Source organism: Neovison vison, chromosome 3, assembly GCF_020171115.1.
Source record: "Neovison vison isolate M4711 chromosome 3, ASM_NN_V1, whole genome shotgun sequence".
Lineage (NCBI taxonomy): Eukaryota > Metazoa > Chordata > Mammalia > Carnivora > Mustelidae > Neogale > Neogale vison.
Genome location: NC_058093.1, coordinates 17,695,265 through 17,719,571, shown reverse-complemented (window position 1 = coordinate 17,719,571; position 24,307 = coordinate 17,695,265). Strand labels below are relative to the sequence as shown.

General features: G+C 37.9%; 1 protein-coding gene and 1 long non-coding RNA gene across 5 annotated transcripts in view; one reads left to right on the top strand and one right to left on the bottom strand.

Annotated features, from left to right (window-relative positions):
• The window catches only part of NDUFS1 (NADH:ubiquinone oxidoreductase core subunit S1), a 31,919-nt gene extending 8,087 nt beyond the window's left edge, over positions 1-23,832 (top strand). For all 4 annotated transcript variants that reach the window (XM_044241407.1, XM_044241410.1, XM_044241409.1 and 1 more), the window contains exons 8-19: positions 1,400-1,585; positions 3,481-3,615; positions 4,250-4,364; positions 5,124-5,269; positions 6,158-6,286; positions 7,437-7,566; positions 10,941-11,101; positions 16,503-16,657; positions 18,799-18,974; positions 19,542-19,676; positions 19,770-19,842; positions 21,439-23,832. In XM_044241407.1, the coding sequence (XP_044097342.1) occupies positions 1,400-1,585; positions 3,481-3,615; positions 4,250-4,364; positions 5,124-5,269; positions 6,158-6,286; positions 7,437-7,566; positions 10,941-11,101; positions 16,503-16,657; positions 18,799-18,974; positions 19,542-19,676; positions 19,770-19,842; positions 21,439-21,530 (1,633 nt within the window). In that variant the 3' untranslated portion in view covers positions 21,531-23,832. The remainder of the gene's footprint in view (positions 1-1,399; positions 1,586-3,480; positions 3,616-4,249; positions 4,365-5,123; positions 5,270-6,157; positions 6,287-7,436; positions 7,567-10,940; positions 11,102-16,502; positions 16,658-18,798; positions 18,975-19,541; positions 19,677-19,769; positions 19,843-21,438) is intronic.
• Positions 16,424-16,895, bottom strand: LOC122902232. Its single transcript, XR_006383778.1, has 2 exons — positions 16,854-16,895; positions 16,424-16,676 (listed from the first exon to the last, which is right to left on the bottom strand). It is a non-coding gene; the product is annotated as an uncharacterized LOC122902232 (long non-coding RNA).
• Positions 23,833-24,307: the final 475 nt, after the last annotated feature.

Sequence of the window (24,307 nt, the reverse complement as noted above, 5' to 3'; positions counted from 1 at the left end):
TTTCCTCCTCTCTTCTGGAAAATCATTCACATACTTACCTAATACTCACAAATTTGGTGGAATAACAACAATGGAAGAAAGGGCAACTTTTATTTCGTTATAGGAAAGGGATTTTTTTTTTCCCCCAATTTATTTATTTTCAGAAAAACAGTATTCATTATTTTTTCACCACACCCAGTGCTCCATGCAAGCCGTGCCCTCTATAATACCCACCACCTGGTACCCCAACCTCCCACCCCCCCGCCACTTCAAACCCCTCAGATTGTTTTTCAGAGTCCATAGTCTCTCATGGTTCGCCTCCCCTTCCAATTTACCCAAAAGCACATACCCTCCCCAATGTCCATAACCCTACCCCCCTTCTCCCAACCCCCCTCCGCCAGCAACCCACAGTTTGTTTCGTGAGATGAAGAGTCACTTATGGTTTGTCTCCCTCCCTATCCCATCTTGTTTCATGGATTCTTCTCCTACCCACTTAAGCCCCCATGTTGCATCACCACTTCCTCATATCAGGGAGATCATAGGATAGTTGTCTTTCTCCGCTTGACTTATTTCGCTAAGCATGATACGCTCTAGTTCCATCATGTTGTCGCAAATGGCAAGATTTTGTTTCTTTTGATGGCTGCATAGTATTCCATTATGTATATATACCACATCTTCTTGATCCATTCATCTGTTGATGGACATCTAGGTTCTTTCCATAGTTTGACTATTGTGGACATTGCTGCTATAAACATTCGGGTGCACGTGCCCCTTTGGATCACTACGTTTGTATCTTTAGGGTAAATACCCAGTAGTGCAATTGCTGGGTCATAGGGTAGTTCTGTTTTCAACATTTTGAGGAACCTCCATGCTGTTTTCCAGAGTGGTTGCACCAGCTTGCATTCCCACCAACAGTGTAGGAGGGTTCTCCTTTCTCTGCATCCTCGCCAGCATCTGTCATTTCCTGACTTGTTGATTTTAGCCATTCTGACTGGTGTGAGGTGATATCTCATTGTGGTTTTGATTTGTATTTCCCTGATGCCGAGTGATATGGAGCACTTTTTCATGTGGAAAGGGATGTTTTTATCGTTGTCTGCACAAACCAATAAAATGAAATTTTTCACTTTCAGTGAATATCAGCTTCCACTGAATTTACAAATCAAAATCTATAAGCATTAACTCTGTGATAACTTATTGAGCTACACATGATTTGTGCCATTTTCTGTATGTGTGTTACATTGCAATTAACTTACAAGCAAACATTTATTGAACTATTTTTATTTAAGGACTATGCTCACCATTGAAAATATATTCATGTCTTTTTAGTGTTTTGAAAATCATTATTTCTTTGTGAGCATAGTTAGGAAAGGAGATAATTTTGCTGGATTTGATCATTTGGCAGTACATTTTTATCTTGCAGGTTTGCAAGTGAAATTGCAGGAGTAGATGATTTGGGAACAACAGGCAGAGGAAATGATATGCAAGTTGGCACATATGTTGAAAAGATGTTCATGTCTGAGCTTTCTGGAAATATCATTGATATCTGCCCAGTAGGTGCCCTGACCTCTAAGCCCTATGCTTTTACTGCCCGCCCTTGGGAAACAAGGTATTCATTGTTGTGTTTTTTGACAGTTTGTTTTCTGTCCTTTAGTTGACTGCTATTGAAAAAAATTGAAGATTCGTGTTCTTGCTGTATTCTAATTGTTTTGGTCTGCTAAGTTTTTAGGTATTTGCTTTAAGTTAAATCCTCTTCCTGGAAAGTAAGAAGATAGATTAAAGGATAGGATGAACCTGTGCAAATTAATTACAATTTTCTTGGAAATTAATTCCAAAGTACTTAACCATATAATTATTTTAGTCACTTGTATTTCCAAAGAGTAAAATGGTCTTGATTTTTTAAGATTTATAGTCTCTTCTCATTGTTTATTGTTTTCAACCATGTGGATATATCATACTTTATTTTGTTAGTTCCTATTATCAGGCATTTAGTTTGTTTCTGTATAGTTGTAAACCTATGATATAAATTGTTATTGGGATGCCTGAGTAGCTCAGTCACTTAAGCATCTAACTCTTGGTTTTGGCTCAGGTCATGATCTGAGTCATGAAATCAAGCCCCACATACAGCTCTGTGCTCAGCACAAGAGTCCACTTCAGATTCTCTCCCTCTCCCCCCAGCTTATATACTTTCTCTCTCTCTTTCTGTCTCTCAAGTGAATTAATAATAAAATATTTTTTAAAAATTGTTACAAATGAATTTTTTTTCTTGTATATCTGATTCTTCTTACTAAACCGGGAAATGGAGTAGGTAGTTGTAATAAGTTTGAGGGTTTTTTTTTTTTTTTAAAGATTTTATTTATTTATTTGACACAGAGAGAGAGATCACAAGTAGGCAGAGAGGCAGGCAGAGAGAGAGGAGGAATCAGGCTCCCCGCTGAGCAGAGAGCCCGATGTGGGGCTCGATCCCAGGACCCTGGGACCATGACCTGAGCTGAGGCTCAGAGGCTTTAACCCACTGAGCCACCCAGGTGCCCCAAGTGTATTTTTAAGGTTCTAGAAACATATCATTAAATTGCCCTCCCATTTTTAAACTTCCACTAGAATATATGGGAGTTTTTTACAGTTCTAGGTTTTAAACCATATATTTATGTATAAAAAGGATTTGGGGGATAAGGCACAGTACATAGCTGAGATGACATCAGTAGAGATTTCTCTGTTTTTCTTCTGAGACTCCCATAATGCAGGCGGAGAAGCTTCCATCTCCACAGCTTACCTCAGCCTGGCAGAACCTGTTCAAGGTGGTGGGGAAGGGGATGAGAATAGGTCCCAATTCACATCACCACTTATTTCCAGCCTTTTTACTTGAAGTTCAGTAGTTTTTCCCTGCATAAAAGCTTCTTGTGATGGTGTGTCCCTTTTTGTTAGATTTCCAAAGTGGTTATCTTTGCTAATTTTGTCCAGCTTTATTTTTGCTTTTTTGGGGGAGGATTTGTCAGGCTTTTTTAATCAGCCATAACCAGAAATCTTACCTTCTTGCTATTTATTTTGATAATCATATTTCCCAGATTTGGCCACTTAGAACCCTTACCATTGGCTTTTATATTAGTTAACAGTCTCTAAAGCTTTATTTATTTTTTAAGATTTTATTTATGGAGAGAGCTTGCAAGTTCATGCGTGTGCAGTTGCGGGGAGGAGCAGAGGGAGAGCAGACTCTGCATGCCACACAGGGCTTGATCTCGCTACCTTGAGATCATGACCTGAGTCGAAATCAACAGTCAGACGCCTAGGTATCCCTCAAGCTTTATTTTTACAGTAGGAATTTGTGTGAAGTAGTCAGATATGAGGGTATTTTTATTTTATTGCAATTTCTCTGGGTGCCATTATTTTTAGAAATTCAGAAAGGCAAGTCATTGTAAAATTTTTTGTTTTGGATATATCAGATAGCAGAAACTTTGTCCTTATTGCCAAAATCAGCATAGTAAATACATGTGCTTATTTTCTCAGAAAGACGGAATCCATTGATGTCATGGATGCAGTTGGAAGTAATATTGTGGTAAGCACAAGAACAGGAGAGGTGATGAGGATTTTGCCAAGGATGCACGAGGACATCAATGAAGAGTGGATCTCTGATAAAACCAGGTACATGCGACATTGTTTTCCTTAACTTTTGCACTTGAGTTGAAGTATATTTTATGGTAATTTTAATTTTAAAATAGTTTTTATACTTGCAAATTAGTTAATAAATATAGACTATTGAAAATCTAGACTGTTAATACAGAGAATTGGAGAAAATTAACAGTAGTCTAGGTATATCGCTGGCTTTCATTATTAACTGACAAATATCCATCCTGCAATTTTGAAGTGGATCAAGGTACTTAATCTATTCTAGTTTGTTCATTAGAGAAAAGCTACATGTAAGTTAGAGCTTGTACATCATAATTTTGATAAAATACCTAAAAGTATTCAGGTTTTATAAATAAAAATGACTTTGCTTCTTCAGCTATCAGATTTTTTTGTGTTGTAATTTCAGTTAGCTGAAAACAATTTACAAGAACTCAAACTCTTTAGATGATGTTTTAGTTTTGGATGATGTGCATAAAATATTTATTCATCTTCCAAAAACCGGGAGTAATTATTTGTATCCAAGTGTTCATCAGTCTGTTTGACACTATAACTGGTACAGTGTTTAAATAGCATTTTTTTAGATTTTAAACTTGAAAACTAGTTGCCTCTTCAGCAGGATTCCACAAATGGTGTAATTTCTGTTATTTAGATTTGCCTATGATGGGCTAAAACGTCAAAGACTTACGGAGCCGATGGTCAGAAATGAAAAGGGGCTTTTAACCTATACCTCCTGGGAGGATGCACTCTCTCGTGTAGCTGGAATGGTAAAAAATTGAAGTATAGAATAAATAGTATTTGTGATTTTCAAGGAACATCTTTGTAGCAAAGTGGGGAATGTGTGTCTCTTCGTTTTTTCTTGTCATGATTGCCTTTCATTTAACAAACATACATTAAGAACTGTATGCTAGATGGTCACGCTGGAGGTAGGGTTGTAGAGACCGCTAACACATGGTCCCTACTTCCCACAGTCTTGTAGTAGGGAAAGACCTGTAGTCAGTCAGGTGTCATGTGCTCAGGTAGTTGTGCAGGAAATGGTATACGAGAGAGCACACGGGAGGGGTGCCCAACCAGGCTAGCATATCAAGGATGCCTTCCTATATAAGGTCAATTAGGCAAAGTCTAAGAATGAATGCAGACTTGCCAGAGCAAAGATGGGGGGAGTGGCTTTCTAGTCAGAGAAATGTACACAAAGGGCTTGAGGGAGTAGTAGTTACTTTGGAAGAAGTCAAATTTAACTATAATTCAGTCTTCATCCTCCAAACCTCATCATGAGCCCCCTTTGTTTCTAATTTAAAACAAATACCTTCCTTCCACGCTGGCGGTATTATTATACCCTCCAAGCCTGGTATTATTATTGGGCCTCACAGACACCTTTGTTTGTCACTTCTAGATTAATAGTTGGTATAAGCCTTTCTAGTCTAAAGTTTGTTGCTTTTTTAATACTTTAAAATGACTGTTGTTTTCTGAGTAGTGGTCTTTGCTGAATAGAGGTTTTTGGTGATACCCTTTTTATGCATTTCCAGTTGCAGAGTTTTCAAGGCAATGATGTGGCAGCAATTGCAGGTGGCTTGGTGGATGCTGAAGCCCTGGTAGCTCTCAAAGATTTGCTTAATAGGGTGGACTCTGACACCCTGTGCACGGAAGAGGTCTTCCCCACTGCAGGAGCTGGGTGAGAACTACGAAGCCAGCATCTAGGCCTGCTTTGTTGTGGTTATAAAGTTGTGTATAAACCCTTACATCTGGTGCTCCTGGCCGGCTCAATCGGTCGAGTGGGTGACTCTTAATCTCGGGGTCATAAATTCGATCCCACATTGGTGGTAGAGTTTACTTAAATAAATAAGTAAATAGGGGGCGCCTGGGTGGCTCAGTGGGTTAAAGCCTCTGCCTTCGGCTCAGGTCATAATCCCAGGGTCCTGGGATCGAGCCCCACATCAGGCTGTCCACTCAGCAGGAAACCTGCTTCCTCCTCCCTCTCTCTCTGCCTGCCTCTTTGCCTACTTGTGATCTCTGTCAAATAAATAAAATCTTTTTTTTTTTTTTTTTAATTTTTAAAAATTTAAATAAATAAGTACGTCTGTGGCATCAATAAGTGATGACTGACAGCTTGGATTTTCTATCATACCCACCAGTTTCTTTTCACACAGAGACCAAAGTCAACCCAGGAACTATTGGAGAATCCCAGTTATCAATAAGTATCTGAATGGTGCCTGGGTCGCTCCATTGGTTAAGCATCCAGCTCTTGATTTCGGCTCAGGTCATGATCTCAGGGTCCTGGGATTGAGCCCTGAGTAGGCTTCCCCACTTAGCAGGGAATGTACTTGTCTCACTCTCCCTTGCCCTTCCCCCTGCTCACATGCACATGGTTTCTCTCTCCCTCTCTCACATAAATAAATCTTACCAAAAAAATATATCTGAAACTTTGATGTAATTTAGAAATACTTCATAGGAATTTTTTTGTCTGGGAATACCATGGGCTTGCTGACATGAAAATATTGCCTGGATTTTCATTATGTATTAGTTTTGAAGTAAACCTGCATTTTTAATTTTGTATTTCTAGCACAGATTTGCGTTCCAACTATCTTCTTAATACTACAATTGCTGGTGTGGAAGAGGCAGATCTTGTCCTTCTGGTTGGTACAAATCCACGTTTTGAGGCACCACTGTTTAATGCTAGAATTCGAAAGAGGTTAGTAGTAATATTCAAGGTTTTAAAAATGTTTATATAATAATTTAAGTCTGAAAAATAGCTAATTCTTAATAGTGTTAGTGGGAATGAGACTCCAGAAGATCATTGGAGTGCAGTGTCTAGCAGGTCCATTCCCTCCCTCCCCCGCTGCTGATCTTAATACTTCGTCCTCTTATTTTGAAGTAACTCAGGATGCACCAGTTTTTCCATAATTTTGTCTAGAACTTTTTTTCCTGCTCAGGATTCAGTCTCAAGTCATATACTGCAGTTAGTGTCATTACTCCTCAGTTTTCTTTTTTAACATTTCTTTGAAGAGTAGGGGCAGATGTAGAATACCTACATCATTTCATATCTTAGACACATATGAATAGGCTGGTATAATTTATTATCTATACTATGACAGTGTTGAGAGTGAGGGGGGAATTGTTAATGCCGCAGGAGGCAGATGAAAACCAGCACTGTCTCAAATAGAATATATGGTCACCATGTTTGTATCTAGTTTTAGAAGAGCTGGATCCTTATTTCCCTGGCAAAGGGAATAAATTTGAATGATGTAGTTTATTTTCATTAACTATATTTAAATCACCTTAATGGATAATTAGGAGATAATTGACTCTGCTATGTAAATATGATAAAATAAAAATTACACATCATTTATTCTAAAATTAAGTTTTTGTAGCTTGCTTAGTTTTGGCATTCTTATACACAGCAAATTAATTCACTGACTTACCTTGGTGTGCATTTTTACAACAGTGTTATTTTGAAAGGTACACAATAAATTATGTATGTGAAGGCCAAATGTTCTGTGACTGCTTTGTGCTTTAACATTTGTAACATAGGGGCGCCTGGGTGGCTCAGTGGATTAAGCCGCTGCCTTCGGCTCAGGTCATGATCCCAGAGTCCTGGGATCGAGTCCCACATCGGGCTCTCTGCTCAGCAGGGAGCCTGCTTCCCCCCTCTCTCTCTCTGCTTGCCTCTCTGCCTGCTTGTGATTTCTCTCTCTGTCAAATAAATAAATGAAATCTTAAAAAACAAAACAAAAAAAACATTTGTAACATAAATAGATGTAGCCTCTAGGTTACATTGTTAAGACTGGTGGCTATGCTAATTTAGTAATTTAACTCTAAAATCTTTGTTGTTTTTATTTCAGCTGGCTTCACAATGACTTAAAAGTGGCCCTTATTGGCAGCCCAGTGGATCTCACTTATAGATACGACCATCTGGGAGATTCTCCCAAAGTTCTTCAAGACATTGCTTTCGGTAGCCATCCATTCAGCCAGGTGCTCTCAAGTTATATGTATCCACTTTTGTTGATTTTTAAGTATTATTATTTTTTTAATTTTTTTTTTTTTAAGATTTCATTTATTTATTTGACAGAGAAAGATCACAAGTAGGCAGAGAGAGAGGAGGAGAGGAGGAGGAAGCAGGCTCCCTGCCACGCAGAGAGCCCGATGTAGGACTCGATCCCAGAACCCTGAGATCATGACCTGAGCTGAAGGCAGAGGCTTAACCCACTGAGCTACCCAGGCACCCCTAAGTATTACTATTTTTAAGAGTTATTGTTTTTGTCATAATAATACGTGATTACTGTTAAAAATTATACCACTTTAGAGAAGAAAAATGGGGGGGGGTGCCTGGATGACTCAGTTGGTTGACCATCTGCCTTCAGCTCAGGTCATGATTTCGGGGTCCTGGATCGAGTCCTGTGTTGGGCTCCCTGCTCAGCGGGGACTCTGCTTCTCCCTCGGCTCATCCTCCCACTCATTCTCTTAATCTCTCTCTCTCTCAAATACATAAATAAAAGAAAAATGGGAAAAAGTAGAACATTAGCTCAGGTTCCACCAACCCAAACAAGAATTTATTTTTTACTTTATTAAAGATTCTATTTATGGGGCGCCTGGGTGGCTCAGTGGGTTAAGCCTCTGCCTTCAGCTCAGGTCATGATCTCAGGGTTCTGGGATCGAGCCCCCGCATCGGGCTCTCTGCTCAGTGGGAGCCTGCTTCCTCCTCTCTCTGCCTGCCTCTCTGCCTACTTGTGATCTCTATCTGTCAAATAAATAAATAAAATCTTTAAAAAAAAAAAAAAAGATTCTATTTATTTGACAGAGTATGCGCACAAGCAGGGGGAGGGGCATGCAGACAGAGGGAGAAGCAGACGCCCTGCAGAGCACAGACCTCAGTGCAGGGGCTCAATCCCAGGATCCTGGGATCATGACGAGCTGAAGGCAGAGGCTTAACCCACTGAACCACCCAGGCACCCCCAAATAAATATTGATGAAACACCATAGTCATTTCTCTCTTCATATATAGAGCAAGATGGATGAATAGATAGGCAGACAAAAATGAGATCTTATTATATGTGCTATTTTTATGTACCAGAATTAATTTTACTTGAAATTATCAGAAAAGAAATTGATATAAGGGGTGCCTGGGTGGCTCAGTCCCTTAAGTGTCCGATTCTTAATCTTAGCTCAGGTCATGATTTCAGGGTCGTGAGTTCAAGCCCCTCCAAGCTGAAGTGAAACTGAAGGAATCTGAAGTTAAAGGAAATCTTTCTGTACTACAAGAGTTATTCTTCAAATTTCACCAGTCCTTTTAATGACATTTTCATTACCGAGTACTTTATTTACATTCACTTTGTTACTGTCTGGTATTTATAGGTTTTTATTTACTTTTCCAAAGGGGCTCATAAGTACACTGTTCCTTAATTTCTTGCTTGCTTGAGAATGTTTGTTTTATTCCTGAAGAGAGCCTTGGCAGAATACAAAGTTATGGAGTCACACTTTTTTCCTCTCTGAACTTCGTAGACACTGCTTTTTGTTACTGTGGAGAAGCCTGATGTCAGTCATATTTTCTCCCAACCCTGTACTGATTTTTTTTTTTTTACTATCTAGATACTTTTTTGAACCTTTATACTAGAATAGAATATACTTATTCTTTATCTTTGAAATTTAATAACTTCAGGGTATGTCTTAATGGTGGTGGTTCTGTCACTTTTTATGGGTCATGGTGCACCTTTCACTGTGAAAATTCAAGGTTCATTTTATTTCAGTATTTTGTGCCTATGTGGCGGAATGCTGATTATTTTAAAAATGTAAGAGGTTTCTATTCTTCACGTAACAGTTTTGGAGGGTAGGTGGTTTGATAAATGTCCAAGGATGTCATCTAGGAAGGATATTCCTTACTGCTTTACTCCTTCAGTGTCTTTGCTCCCGTGTGTTTGAGTGAGTTCCTCCTTATGGTTCCAAGTTGGTGAGACCTTAGGTGTAATCATGTGGTACAAAATAGCTAAGCCCAGTTCCTTTGTTTGGAATAGGAAAAACATTTTCATTGCAGTGATCAAAAATAGAAAAAAAAAAACTTAATGAAAAGTATTCTTCTTTTCTAATTCCCATCTCCGTGCATGCCCTAGAAAATGATTGGTGTTTTTCGGGAGTTTTTTTCTATACTAGATTTAAATGTATTTTCTTTCTTTTTTTTCCTTCTTCTTTTCTTTTTTTTTTATTAAGATTTTATTTATTTATTTGACAGGCAGAGATCACAAGTAGGCAGAGAGGCAGGCAGAGAGAAGAGAGGTGAAAGCAGGTCCCTGCTGGGCAGAGAGCCCGATATAGGGTTCGATCCCAGGACTCTGGGGTCATGACCTGAGTCCCAGGCAGGCGCTTTAACCCACTGAGCCACCCAGGCACCCCTAAATGTATTTTCAGTTAGTAAGTGGTGGTCTCTTCATTAAGAATTCCTAACAAGGGGCGCCTAGGTGGCCATGTTGGTTAAGCCTTTGGCCCTGGTCATGATCCCAGAGTCCTGGGATTGAGCCCTACGTGGGGCTCTCTGCTCAGTCGAGCGCCTGCTTCTCCCTCTCCCTCTGCCTTTCCCCCTGCTTGTGCTCTCTCTCTATCTCTCTGTCTCTCTGTCAAATAAATAAATAAAATGTTTTATAAAGAAAGAAAGAAAACCATTTTTCTGAACTCTTCACATTTTCTTGGGAAATTCCCTAGGAGGATGTTTACTCTCCTCTGTAGTGTGTAGGCATAACTCTCAGGTGGATTCTTTGATTTGGGCCAGTTATTTATCGAGGAATATTGAAGTAAAAAATTCTTTATCGAAGTAAAGAATTCCTCTTTACTTTTAATTTTTCCAACCTCCACTAAATATGTAGTTGCCTTTGATTTTGGGATGCACTCACCTCCGGTTTTGGCATTCAGAAGTTACTGTGATTTAAAGCAGAGCCCTTCAAGTTTTGGGTATTCTCTGTTATAATGCTAGTGCTAATTGCTTTCCCTACCTGTTCCTCCTTGTCTACAGCATGGTGAGTAGATAGAGACTATAGACATGATAGTCGAATGTGGCTTTTTCTGTTAGAAAGTACTAACTCAATCTCTGTGGGGACATTGCCCAGTTTCTCTGGAACATACCCATAATCATTCTGACCAAAGGATATTTGGGAAAGGCTTTCATTCCCAGTACTTACTTTTAGAAAATCTATTTTATCTGATAACTCATTTAGCCATTTCATAGTAGCATTGGCGAGGTGTTTAAGTTAAATCTGGTTGTATATATGTCTATATGTTGACTCTTAAAACTAAAACTTGGGACAACATATTGTAGATGGAAATTTTAAAAAATTTTTAATTGAAGTTATATTTTTAAATAGGTGTTACATGAAGCTAAAAAACCAATGGTGGTTTTAGGCAGTTCTGCACTCCAGAGAAATGATGGTGCAGCAATTCTTGCAGCTGTTTCCAACATTGCTCAGAAGATTCGGACGAGTAGTGGTGTTTCTGGTGATTGGAAAGTTATGAATATCCTTCATAGGTATGTTGAGTAATTGTTCTGTATAATGTAAGATTCAAGTAATTTCATGTACATGTGTTACTGTTATACTGTCACATTTAGATATACAAATAGCTTACTATTTAGCAATGGCTCAGTAGTAGATGTGAGAGATACCTTTATTTTCTGTGTGAGAAGAACCGAAGATGATAATATTTAAAATATTTGAGGGGTGCCTGGGTGGCTCAGTTGGTTAAGTGTCTGCCTTCAGCTTAGGTCGTGATCCCAGGGTTCTGGGATAGAGCCTGTGTCCGGCTCCCTGCTCGACAGGAATCTGCTCCTTCCTCTGCCTTTCCCCCTGCTCATGTTCTCTCCCTCTCTCTCAAATAAACAAATAAAATCTTTAAAAAAATAAAATAAAATACTTGGGATAGTGCTGAGAAAATCTTGGAAATCTGTATTGTATTGTATTGTATTAAGGTACACTTGGTTCAAAAATTGCAAGAAGCCTCTGACTGAATGATAAAAATATAAGCTAACATGAGAATTCAGTGTAAGGAAAGTTTTTTTCTGACCATATTAATAATAAAATTGGAGCATCTAGGTGGCTCACTTGGTTAAACGTCTGACTCTCGATTTTGGCTCAGGTCAGTGATCTTAGGGGTCATGAGATTGAACCCCACTTGTGCTACATGCTGGGTGTGGAGCCTGCCTGAGCTCTTTCTCCCCCTCCTTCTGCCCTTCCCACCAACCCCTGCGTATACTTCTCTTTAAAAAAAAAAAAAAAAAAATATATATATATATATATATATATATCTCAATATACATTTGTTTTAGGAAATTGGAAAGAGAAGAAAATATGGAAATGGAAATTATTCTTCTACAAATTACAGATAATTATTGTTGCTACTTCCTTCTGGTTCTTTTTTTCCTCTGTAAATATTCTTTTAGTTATATAGTTGAAATCATACTATGTACACAGTTTTCTATCCTGTTTTTATCAATTTTCATTACCAGATAAAATTTCTTCTTGTAATTAGAAATTTCATATAAATATAAACTTCAATGGCAATTTAGTATCATGAATATGTACAGCTTTTTAGTCATTTCATTCTTGTTAACATGTAAATTGATACTAGTCTGTAAAGTATAAGTAATGCAATGATACACAAATACTTAATGAACTTTAGATTATTTTCTTACAGTGGCTTTTTAAAAGTAGAGCTCTTAAGGTAAACAGGACAAACATTTTCTGAGGCTCTCCGTGCATATTTCCAACTTGTTTTAGAAATGGAACAGGGATGCTTAGGTGGCTCAGTTCGTTAAGCATCTGCCTTCGGCTCAGGTCATGATCCTTGGGTCCTGGGACTGAGGCCTCCCTTGGACTCCCTGCTTAGTGGGGAGCCCGTTTCTCCCTCTGCCTGCTGCTCCCTGCTTGTTTCTCTTTCTCTATCTCTCTAACAAATAAAATCTTTAAAAATTTTTTTTTAATTTTCATTTTTTATTAACAGAATGTATTATTAGCCCCAGAGGTACAGGTCTGTGAATTGTCAGGCTTGCACACTTCACAGCGCTCACCATAGCATATACCCTCCCCAATGCTCATAAACCCATAACAAGTAAAATCTTTAAAAAAAAAAAAAAAAAGGAAAGAAAAAAGAAATGTTGTAACAATTTTACCTTAGTAAATAAGTTTTCCCATTTCTTATAATCCTTTTTACCTTTAGAATTATTTTTATGGAGGTGCCTGGGTATCACAGTCATTTAAGCGTCTGCCTTCAGCTCAGGTTATGATCCCAGGGTCCTGGGATCAAGCCCCTCATTAGGCTCCCTGCTCAGTAGAGAGTCTGTTTCTCCCTCTCCCTCTGCCTCTTTCCCCACCTCTCTCTCTCAAATAAATAAAATCTTTTTTTTAAAGTATTATTTTTCAGATTTGTTTAAGGATTGAGGCTAAGTACTTTTAAATGTGATAGGCAAATTTTTTAAATTTACAAGTATTTGAATACTTTTTTTTTTTCTTTAAGATTTTATTTATTTATTTGACAGAGACAGTGAGAGAGGGAACACAAACGGGGGGAGTGGGAGAGGGAGAAGCAGGCCTCCTGCTGAGCAGGGAGCCTGATGGGGGCTCCGTCCTGAGCCAAAGGCGGACACTTAACAACTGAGCCACCAGGTACCCTGAATACATTTTTTTTTTAAGATTTTATTTATTTGAGAGAGAAAGAGCACAACTGGGGCCAGGGGCAGAGGAAGAGGCAAACTCCCCACTGAGCAGGGAGCCCAATGCGGGGCTCAATCCCAGGACCCTGAGATCGTGACCTGAGCTGAAGGCAGACACTTAACGACTAAGCTACCCAAGTGCCCCATTTTCATTCTCTATTTTAGAGAGGATCTAATGTATTCTCAGTTTTGTCACTGAGGATGACCTGACTTTGTATATGTGTCAGTGTCAGCCTGCTCACCCTTTGGGTTCTTATTTTTGGTGTTAAAATTTAAAATTCTGTCAGATTTTAAGTAGGTGACACTCAGATGTCATTACTTTTACCTGGGAATATCATAGATACTCTCCATTATCAAATTGAAATGTTTTGATTTTTTTTTTTTTTCTTTTAAGCTCAGAAAAGGTTATTGCTTTACTTTTACTTAGTTCTTTGCTCTCATGCAGAAACTTGTTTTGTTATGCATTGATAGGCCTTCAGACTTTTGGCTCTTCTCTCATAATTTTTCTCATATCTTTTTTTTCTGGGTTTAGTGAAAATTTCTTAAACTATGTTCCATCATTTTGTGAGTTTTCTTTCTGGAGAGAATGACATTGTTACAATTTTTAGTTTACATTTCATTCTTACAAGATTTCTTTTTTATGAAAGTTCATGTTAGTTTATTAGGACTTATTTTTTTTTAAGGTTTTATTTATTTATTTGACAGACAGAGATCACACGTAGGCAGAGAGGCAGGCAGAGGCAGGCTTCCCACTGAACAGAGAACCCGCTTGGGGGCTCCATCCCAGAATACTGGGACCATCACCTGAGCTGAAGGCAGAGGCTTTAAACCCACTGAGCCACCCAGGCGCCCCAGGACTTTTTTTTTTTTTTTTAAGTTTTTTTTTTTTATTTATTTGTTTGACAGATAGAGATCACAGGTAGGCAGAGAGCGAGAGAGAGAAGAGGAAGCAGGTTCCCTGCTGAGCAGAGAGCCCGATGTGGGGCTCGATCCCAGGACCCTAGGACCATGACCTGAGCCGAAGGCAGAGGCTTTAACCCACTGAGCCACCCAGGCGCCCCTTTTTTTAAAGATTTTATTTATTCATTTACTTGAGAGAGAGAGAGAGGGTGTGTGAGCAGGGGGAGAAGCAGAGGGAGAGCGATAAGCAGACTCCGTGCTGAGAGCATAGCCTGACCTGGGGCTCGATCCCACAAACCTGAGATCATGACCTGAGACGAAACCAAGAGTCAAGACACTCAATGAACTGAGCCATCCAGATGCCCCAGGACATACCTTTTATTGTAAAGGCAGACTTAAGCATACTCAGTTTGTTTTCTAGAATGAGGTAGACTGTTTTATAAGTTAATGTGAGTCTCTGCACAGATCTTTGAGAGAGACATGTCAAGACTTAAACTGAGGGAAATTAAGGAAAAAAAACCACTGGGGCAGAGGGATTTGTTTTGAAATTGGGAAGTATGAGTCCTCCAGTTTTGTTCACTGTTAAATGATAGGTTTGGCTATTCTGGGTTCTTCGCGTTCCGTATGAATTCTAGGATTAGCTTGTCCTTTTCTGTAAACTATTCATCTGTGATTTTTGATGGGATCATACTGAATTTGTGAGCTCAGTTGGGGAGTATTGCCATCGTAACAGTATTAAGTCCTCTCATCCATGAACTTGGGATGTCTTTCCGTTTAGGAAGTTCTTTAATTTCTTTCAAAGTTGTTTTGCAGTTTTCTTTATATAAATCTATGCTGTTACTTTTTTTAAAAAAGCATTTTATGCGGGGGGGTGGGAGGTTGGGGTACCAGGTGGTGGGTATTATAGAGGGCACAGCTTGCATGGAGCACTGGGTGTGGTGAAAAAATAATGAATACTGTTTTTCTGAAAATAAATAAATTGGAAAAAAAAATTAAAAAAAAAAAAAGCATTTTATGCTTTTGATGTTATCCAGAGTTTGACAGAGTAACAGCATATAGTAGGAGTTGGTTTGACCTGCTCTTTTCCCCTAACAAATAGGTAAAACACCAACTTGCTTTATATACAGTAGGTCCTCAGAATGGCTATTTCTAGAAAGTTAGCAATAGCGAACTGTACCAGACTCCCAGTTCAGAGTATAGTTATTTCAGACTCCTTTTTTATTTTTGTAAAGATTTTATTTATTTATTTGACAGACAGAGATCACAAGTAGGCAGAGAGGCAGGCAGAGAGAGGAAGGGAAGCAGGCTTCCTGCTGAGCAGAGAGCCCAATGAGGGGCTCGATCCCAGGGCCCTGAGATCATGACCTGAGCCAAAGGTAGAGTCTTTAACCCACTGAGCCACCCAGGCACCCCTTATTTTTATTTTTCTTAAGATTTTACTTATTTATTTGAGATAGAGAGAGAGAGAGAGAGAGAGCGCGAGCGAGCATGAACGGGCTGAAGGGCAGAGTGAGAAGCAGACCCCAGTGAGCAGGGAGCCTGATGCAGGGCTCAATTCCAGAACACCAGGATCATGACCTGAGTCAAAGGGAGATGCTTAACCGACTAAGGCACCAGGTGCCTCCAGACCTCATTTTAAAGGATTATTTTCTACTTATAAGAGTAATATATGCTCATAGAATACGTATGTACTAATTTTACTCTTTTCTTCAAATTACAGATTTATGACCAGTGTTTTAATTTCTCCCTTTTGATTTTCAAAATCATATGACTTTGCTCTAATGACTGTTTTTGCCTTACATTTTATATCTTGCTGTATTGAATAAGAATCAATTTAGGACAATTTCAGTTGGCATAAAGTTTCCAGAATTATTCCATTAACCATTATCTTATGAAGTGAGGTGTCTGAGTGGCTTAGTTGGTTAAGCATCTGACTCTTGATTTTGGCTCAGGTCATAATGTCATGGTCATGAGATTGAGCCCTGTGTCAGGCTCTATGCTGGGCATGCAGCCTGCTTAGAATTCTCTCTCACCCTATCCCTTTGCCCCTCCCCCCCTCCCCCCCCAAATAATAAATAACAAATAAGTAAATATTTCATGAAGACAGTGTTCTGAGCATCTTCTTTCTTTGTTTCCCACCCTTGAAACTAAAATACTGCTATTTTTGGTTTTGACATCTATTTTAAAATGGGTTAAGAAGATGAGGTAAGGTCTTTGTCAGCATTGAATAGAAAAGGGATTAAGTGTCATTTCAAGAGTCACATTTAATTTTTTTATAATGATAACACTGCAGGTGTGCTAAAAATCCGTAATTGTTTTACAGGATTGCAAGCCAAGTAGCTGCTTTGGACCTTGGCTATAAACCTGGGGTGGAAGCAATTCGCAAGAACCCTCCCAAAGTGCTGTTTCTCCTGGGAGCAGATGGAGGTTGTATCACTCGACAGGATTTGCCAAAGGATTGTTTCATTATTTATCAAGGTAAGTAGCATCTGTGACACTAGAAACAGAAAAGAATTTTACATCGTGTAGATTAGAAACTGTATGGCAATACATTTAGTCAAATGAATATTTTCCATTCAGGAGTTACACACACACACACACACACCTTAGTATTTTTTAAACTAAATCATGGGTTTTATTAGTTGTATAGCTGATAGTACTGTTAAGAATTTACCTGGTGGGGCGCCTGCATGGCTCTGTCAGTTTTAGGCATCTGCCTTCATGGCTTATGTCATGATTCCAGAGTCCTGGGATCGAGCCCCACATCGGGCTCCCTGCTCAAAGGGAGCCTGTTCCTCCCCTTCCCTCTGCCCCCGTCCAGATACAGGGAGACTCTCAAATAAATAAACAAAATCTAAGGGGAAAAAAAAAGAATGATTACCTGATGATATTTGATAACAAAGATTGAGAAGAAACCTAAATGCCTCAGTAATAGGAATGGTTAAGTAACGATTTATTTATACAGTTAAATGTTATATAACATTAAAACTCAACTTTTCAAAGAATATTTGGCATTATTATATAATCAGAGGAAAGCACTTTTACATAAATGGTAGAAAGTTTTAAAATAATGAATGCAGGGTACCTGGGTGGCTCAGTTGGTTAAAGCCTCTGCCTTTGGGTCAGGTCCTGATCCCAGGGTCCTGGAATCGAGCCTTGCATCGGGCTCTCCTTAGCAGGGAGCCTGCTTTCTCCCTCTCTCTCTGCCTGCCTCTCTGCCTACTTGTGATCTCTGTCTGTCAAATAAATAAAAAATAAAATCTTTTAAAGAAAAAAAGAAGAAAAGAAATATATTTGATAGTACTTCTCCAGGTGTTTTGTGTTTGACTCCTTTTCTTGAACTCTCACTCATTGTAAATATAATCAAGTTTCCTTAGAATAAATGGAGTCCAGAATATTCCTGTATATTTTACAGAGAAAAGTATTACATAACTCTCCACTTCATTTTATACAAACACCATAAATTTGTAATAGGCTTTTTATTGCTGTGGCACATAAAGAGCATTATATAATATTTTGTACCTTTTGTGTGATAAAGTTAAAGCAAAATGCATAATTTGCATCTGGTTCCTAGTCCCCTCCAGAAATAATCATTGATGATGGTTTTGGAAATGTATGCTTCTTATATTTTTCTGTTATATATGAAAATGTATACAAATGAGATTAGACTTCATATATTCTCTAACTTTCTTTCATTCAACTCAAGGTTTTCTTTTCCTTCTAACAGTTTTGTTAAACTATTAAAATTTTCATTATACTGTCTCCGCCTTTCATTATACTGTTTTCTATAATATCCTATTTATGTTCTTTTCGGGATTACCACTGTCATTCCTGTTCCACATTTTTTGTTCCTCCACCATGTAGTCTATTTCACTGAATTTCTCTAACGTACATCTGAGCATTTCCACTTTGTAATCAGCAAGAGAAATAACATACCTAGTTGCCCATGATACATGTTTGTATGATATTATACATATTTCTGTATTTACAAGAGATAATCTGGGGGGCATCTGGATGGCTCAGTCATTAAGATTCTGCCTTCAGCTTAGGTCATGATCCCAGGGTCCTGGGATGGAGCCCAAGACCTGCATCGGGCTCCCTGCTCAGCGGGGAGCCTGCTCCTCCCTTTGCTACTCCCTTTCCCACTTCGCCTGCTTGTGTTCCTTCTCTCACTGTGTCTCTCTCTCTTAAAAAAAAAAAAAAATTCTGTGAAGATAGCAAATGCTTATCAGTAATTTTCCTTGGGAAGGCAGTTGAATTGTGGGCAAGGTGGGCTTTTTATTACAAAATTTTTTTTTATGTTCTATATGTTATAATTTTGTAAACACTTTTGTAATTCTTTTTTTTTTTTTTTTTTGACAGAGAGGGAGGGAACACGGGCAAGGGGAGTGGGAGAGGGAGAAGCAGGCTCCCCCCTCTGCTGAGCAGGGAGCCTGAGGCAGGGCTCCATCCCAAGACCCCGGGATCATGACCTGAGCCAAAGGAAGACACTTGACGCCTGAGCCACCCCAACACTTTTGTATTCTTAATGGGATTTAAAAAGGATATCTGATGTTCATGTATGAAACCCAATCACTTTTTTGCTAAAATATAGTTTGGCATTTTCCATCTTTTCTCAGGACATCATGGTGACGTCGGCGCTCCGATAGCTGATGTTATTCTCCCAGGCGCTGCTTACACAGAGAAGTCAGCTACTTATGTCAATACTGAGGGCCGAGCCCAGCAGACTAAAGTAGCAGTGACACCTCCTGGCTTGGCAAGAGAAGACTGGAAAATTCTAAGAGCCCTCTCTGAGGTATTTGTTCTAAGTGATGCTGCTGATGGGATGTTTGCCTTGTTAGCTTGTCAAAATGATTTTCAGAGTCAGGGAGGATGCACATACCTCTAATGTGCAGAGGTAATTTGAGTAACCTCTTTAAGACAAATGTATTCAGAAAATGGGTGTTAGATATTGGTGGTTTTTTATTTTTGGCTTGTTTTTTTCCTAAAAACACTTCTTTTAACTCTTTTATTATTAAAAAAAAACACGAGATTTAAAATAATATATAGTTTTCTGTAAACTTTGTATATGATCAATATTGGGTTAGCAAAAACATTCAGATTTAGTATAGCATTATCTCTTTATTCATTTATTTCATTCTAAATCTAATTTCTGAAGAGAAATTACTAATGTACTGACAGTTCCTTATGAATTAAAATTTTTGACAGTTGTGTTTTCCACTTAATCACTTAATGTACATGCAGATGGGTATCAATAGAACTTACACTAGCACATTATTTCAGGATAGTAGCAGTTACGTATGATTTGAATTTTTTCAAGTACTAAAGCTTTATGTCGATTCTGAGGACCTCATATTTATAGATTGCAGGTATGACTCTTCCGTATGATACTCTGGATCAAGTAAGGAACAGACTGGAAGAAGTCTCTCCTAATCTTGTCCGATATGATGATGTCGAAGGAGCCAATTATTTCCAACAAGCAAATGAGCTCTCCAAGGTAAAAATTTGCCTGTGTTCAGTTTTCATACTAGCATATTCTCTGATGTTAGTTTTCAGTTGTTTTATTGACCTCATAATCCTTTTTTTGCAGCTAGTGAACCAGCAACTTCTTGCTGATCCGCTTGTTCCACCTCAGCTAACAATAAAAGACTTCTACATGACAGGTATGCATGTGTTAGCGTTGACTGCCAGATACAAGGGAGGGAGAGAATAAGATCACCTAATTTAGCATTATGATTCCAACCTGCTTATGAGAATATTTGATATTTTCTATTTAATTTTTGAAGACTTTGAAACATCAGAAGTAATGTAATTTATATTTTCTTTTCTTTTTTTTTAAAGATTTTATTTTGCAATTTATATTTTCTGATTTGACTCTAAATTTCTTTTCTTTCTGAAATGTCAGCAGATTTTAAATATAAAATTTACTGTTGTGTATAAAGTCACCATATAGCAATTTAGGGAGAATTTTTTTTAAGTGACAGCTGTGAAGGTTTTTCTGAGAATTAGAGTAGAAACATCAAAACACTTAAATGTGAAGTATGTTAAAGAGTGCTTCTGATGGACATTGTTAGGGATGCTTTTAAAGAATGTGGACTTACTGAAACTTGTTTATTGAAGATCTTGCATTTGCTATAATGTGATATAACAGTTGATATATAACATCTGTGTTCTGAGCTAGTTGACAGATGATTTTAAATAATATTCTATCTAAAAGCAGTTGGTATATTTAAAAATTTTTTAAGCTTATTAATCTAAGATTATTTTGGGTTTTTTTTAGTTATGTTATAAAACTTGTTTGTTGTAGAATACATACCTAAGCCCAACGAGGAAAAAATAATTACTATGATCCCCCTATCCAGAAATAACTACTTTTATTTTCTTAACATTTTGTCATATAGGAATATAACGTATATATTTTTTAAAAAGATATGATTATTCATTTATTTGGGGGGAGGGGTTGACAGCTTCATTGAAATACCATTTACAGGGACGCCTGGGTGGCTCAGTGGGTTAAAGCCTCTGCCTTCGGCTCAGGTCATGATCTCAGGGTCCTGGGATCAAGACCTCAGCAGGGAGCCTGCTTCCCCTTCTCTCTCTGCCTGCCTCTCTGTCTACTTGTGATCTCTCTCTCTCTCTCTGTCAAATAAATAAATAAAATCTTTAAAAGAAATACCATTTTATACACCATAAAATTTACTGAATTCAGTGGATTTTATTTTTTTGTTGTTTTTTTTTAAAGATTTTATTTGAGAGTGAGAGAGTGCATTCACGCACATATAGGAGTGGGGAGAAAGGGCAGAAGCAGAGGGAGAAGCAGACTCCCTACTGAGCAGGGAGCCCAACATGGGGCTAGATTCTAGGACCTGGGGATCATGACCTGAGCCGATTGGGCCACCCAGGTGCCCCTAGATTCAGTGGATTTTAGTACACATACTATTTTATAAACTTTCTTTCAGTAACAGTATTGTGTGCATATTTGTCCTATCTTTAGTACTTCTCTGTAATAATTGTAATGGTTGTATACTGGCATATTGTAGAGCTGTATATAATTATTTAATCATTCCTAGGAGTACTTACTAAAACCATTTAGCATAGAAGCATATTTTCTGGATTTGTTGTTCTCACATTAGATACCATTGACATAGAATTTTACAGTCTTTTATTGTTGTTCCTGAATACGTGTAACAAGAAAGTTATAATGTGTGCTTATTTAAAAATTGTGCTATTAAAATGCACATTTTCTTAATATCTTTCAGATTCAATTAGCAGAGCCTCACAGACAATGGCCAAATGTGTCAAAGCTGTCACGGAGGGTGCCCAGGCGGTAGAGGAACCATCCATATGCTGAAACTTCTGCAGAAGCCCCATTTTCTTACAGATAATTAATGGACAGTTATGTTGGAGTGATCTCCTACAGGTTTATCTCTTTAAAAAATAATCTGAATGGTGTAATACTCAAGGTCATACCTTGCTTATTTGAAAATGATGCTGCAGTTATCAGTGAACTTTGAGGTTTCCAAGACATATATGTGTTGTGTGTAAACATCGTTAAATTGTTCAATAAACAGTGTATACAGATGCTCTTTCACATAAAAGTATTGGCAATCTTTGTGACACATAAAAAGAAAATTCTTAAAATACGAGTTTTTATTTATTTTCATTGATATTTATGTTTGTAAAAATGGATGAAAGAGGAAGAGCTTCCATCAGAAACCATGGGCTTCTTGTGCTCAAGGAGGGATTTGAGCATTCTGTCAGGCTGGTAAATAGAAAAAAATATGTGTAACATAATCATACATCAGATATGTATCTTGGATAGCTATAACTAATAATAATCATAATGATAGGTAATGATTATTCAGCTTTTTCTATGTGCTGAGCACTCTGGTTGTACATGCATTATCTTGTTGTGTCCTTGCAACAACTCTGTGAGGTAGCGCTATCTCATTTTACAGACGAAGACACTGAAGCCTGGGGATATTTGTTAGCTTGCCCAAGGTCACAGAAAAATAGTTAAGGACTCTAGTGTGGTTCTCTCTGACTCCAAAGCTCATTGTTCTTACCTGCTACACATAATTCCCTCCCATTAATATAGATCTTGGGTTGTTATTTCTAAGAATTAGCAGTGAGAAGGTTAATGGATAGTACATCTTCATGTTTTCTCTTGAACCTGTTTATATGTTACGGTGATTTATGTGAAATTCTTCTTTGTATAAGAGATTATCACACCCACACCACTGGAGTGATAGAGTTAAGGGATATAATGTAGGTCTTTGTTGAGATTCCATATTCATTATATTAACTATCTGCAATTTTTAAGTCCACTAAATTACTCCAGTAATAGAAGACAAAACTAACAGCTTTTATAATTTTCAGTTGTCAAAACAAAATGGAGATAAAATTTTATAATTAATCAGGAGATAATTTAAAGCCATATTAAATGTTTTTCAAAATCTATGGTCAGAATCCTAATCCTTTTGTTCTGTAACCCTTATTCCTGCTTTCCCTAAAGACTTAGCCCAATTATAGGATGTGATATTCTTGATACAACAATAAGATTTTTCAAATAGTAGTATGTCTTTGATGCTTTATCTTCAAAAAGATAAATTGTACAGATTGTCACCTGTAAATTTTCTCCAAACTGTTTATTTTTTCATTAGAGATACATTATGAAGTATATTTTGCTTAAAGTACTTAAAATTCTAAGTTGCCTGAAATTGTACAAATTCTTTCTGAAAGTCTTTGAATTCAGTACAAACTTTTTGTCCCCCTCTACTTTCTTTACCCCTTAGCACTGTAGCTGACCTTAAGGGGCCATATGCTGCCAGTTCTGTATTCTACCCGGTAATTTTCAGTGAATGTGTGTAGACTTCATAGGCCTGTTGGTGAGGGAATATTGTGTTCAAATGGAGGAAAGGTGATTATATGTCCAAGATGGTTCAGAATCTTTGGGCTGCCATCTAGGCAACGTGTGTTGAACCTGTAGTTCTATAAAGAATACCTTTTCTGGGTTAAGTAGTGCTCAGTAAAATTGGCTGGTTTTTACATAAAATAAACATGAAAGTCTGTCTAATGAAGCACTTATTAATCCTATAAAACTAAATATTAAGGTTATTGTGAACATAAACATTAAAGGTGGTTTCTAGGGGGAAAAAAAACTTTCTGAAGAAGAGCCCCCAAATAGAAGAAAAATACATAAAGGTGAGAATAACCTGGCTGATAGAATGATCATTCTAAGTAATGAAACAATGAGAAAGTTAGAAAGCTCAAGGGCCAGGTTCCTTTGGGTGAAGAAGGCAATGTGGAAATACCCTCTCATTTAAAGCGGACCTAAATATGTATCACTAAAGTTTTAAGTACCTTATGTCTAATTTTCACAAAAACCCTGCAAACAATAGGTATTGAGACCTAAGAAATACCAAGTAATTTGCCTAAAGCTGCAGCGTTAGAGACAAAGGCAAGGGAGTTTAATCAGAGATATTTGATTGTCCCGTGTTGCCTCAAATATAAACCTCTCGACAGCTATGAAAATTGAGTAGATGTGCAAGAAAGATTTTAAAACCTAAGCTCTATACAAAATGCTTCCCAATTTTATTATGAATTGTATTATAACAAATATATTAATAAAAAGTGTGATGCCCTCTTAGTAATACCCAGTATACAGTCATTTGTTACTGTTTGTTGCTGAGTTATTTAAACACCACTTCTTGCCGGGTCAGCACTTTGGGAAGGTTACTAAGAAAAATTTGAAGATTATTTCTTCATTTGTAAAATGGGGATAAAAACAGAATAATTGTATTTACCTCTACCCCATACTGTTATTACAAGGATTAGGTCAGAAAACCTATGAAACTCTTAGCTTACTTCCTGACACAGTACGTGTTCAATGTGCTCAGGAACGAGACCATCATTATAGGGAAATGTGTATTCAAAATGTTTCTAACAGTTCAGGGGGTTGCAGGGAACCATCCACGGGAGTTTTGTTACTGTTTTTTAAAACTAAGCTCTGTACCCAACATGGGGCTCAAACTCAGAAGAGATCAGCAGTCACTCTACTGACTGAACAAGGGAGGCACCCCCAAGGGAGCTCTTGATCCTAAAATTAAAAGTCCCCATTCTAAATGA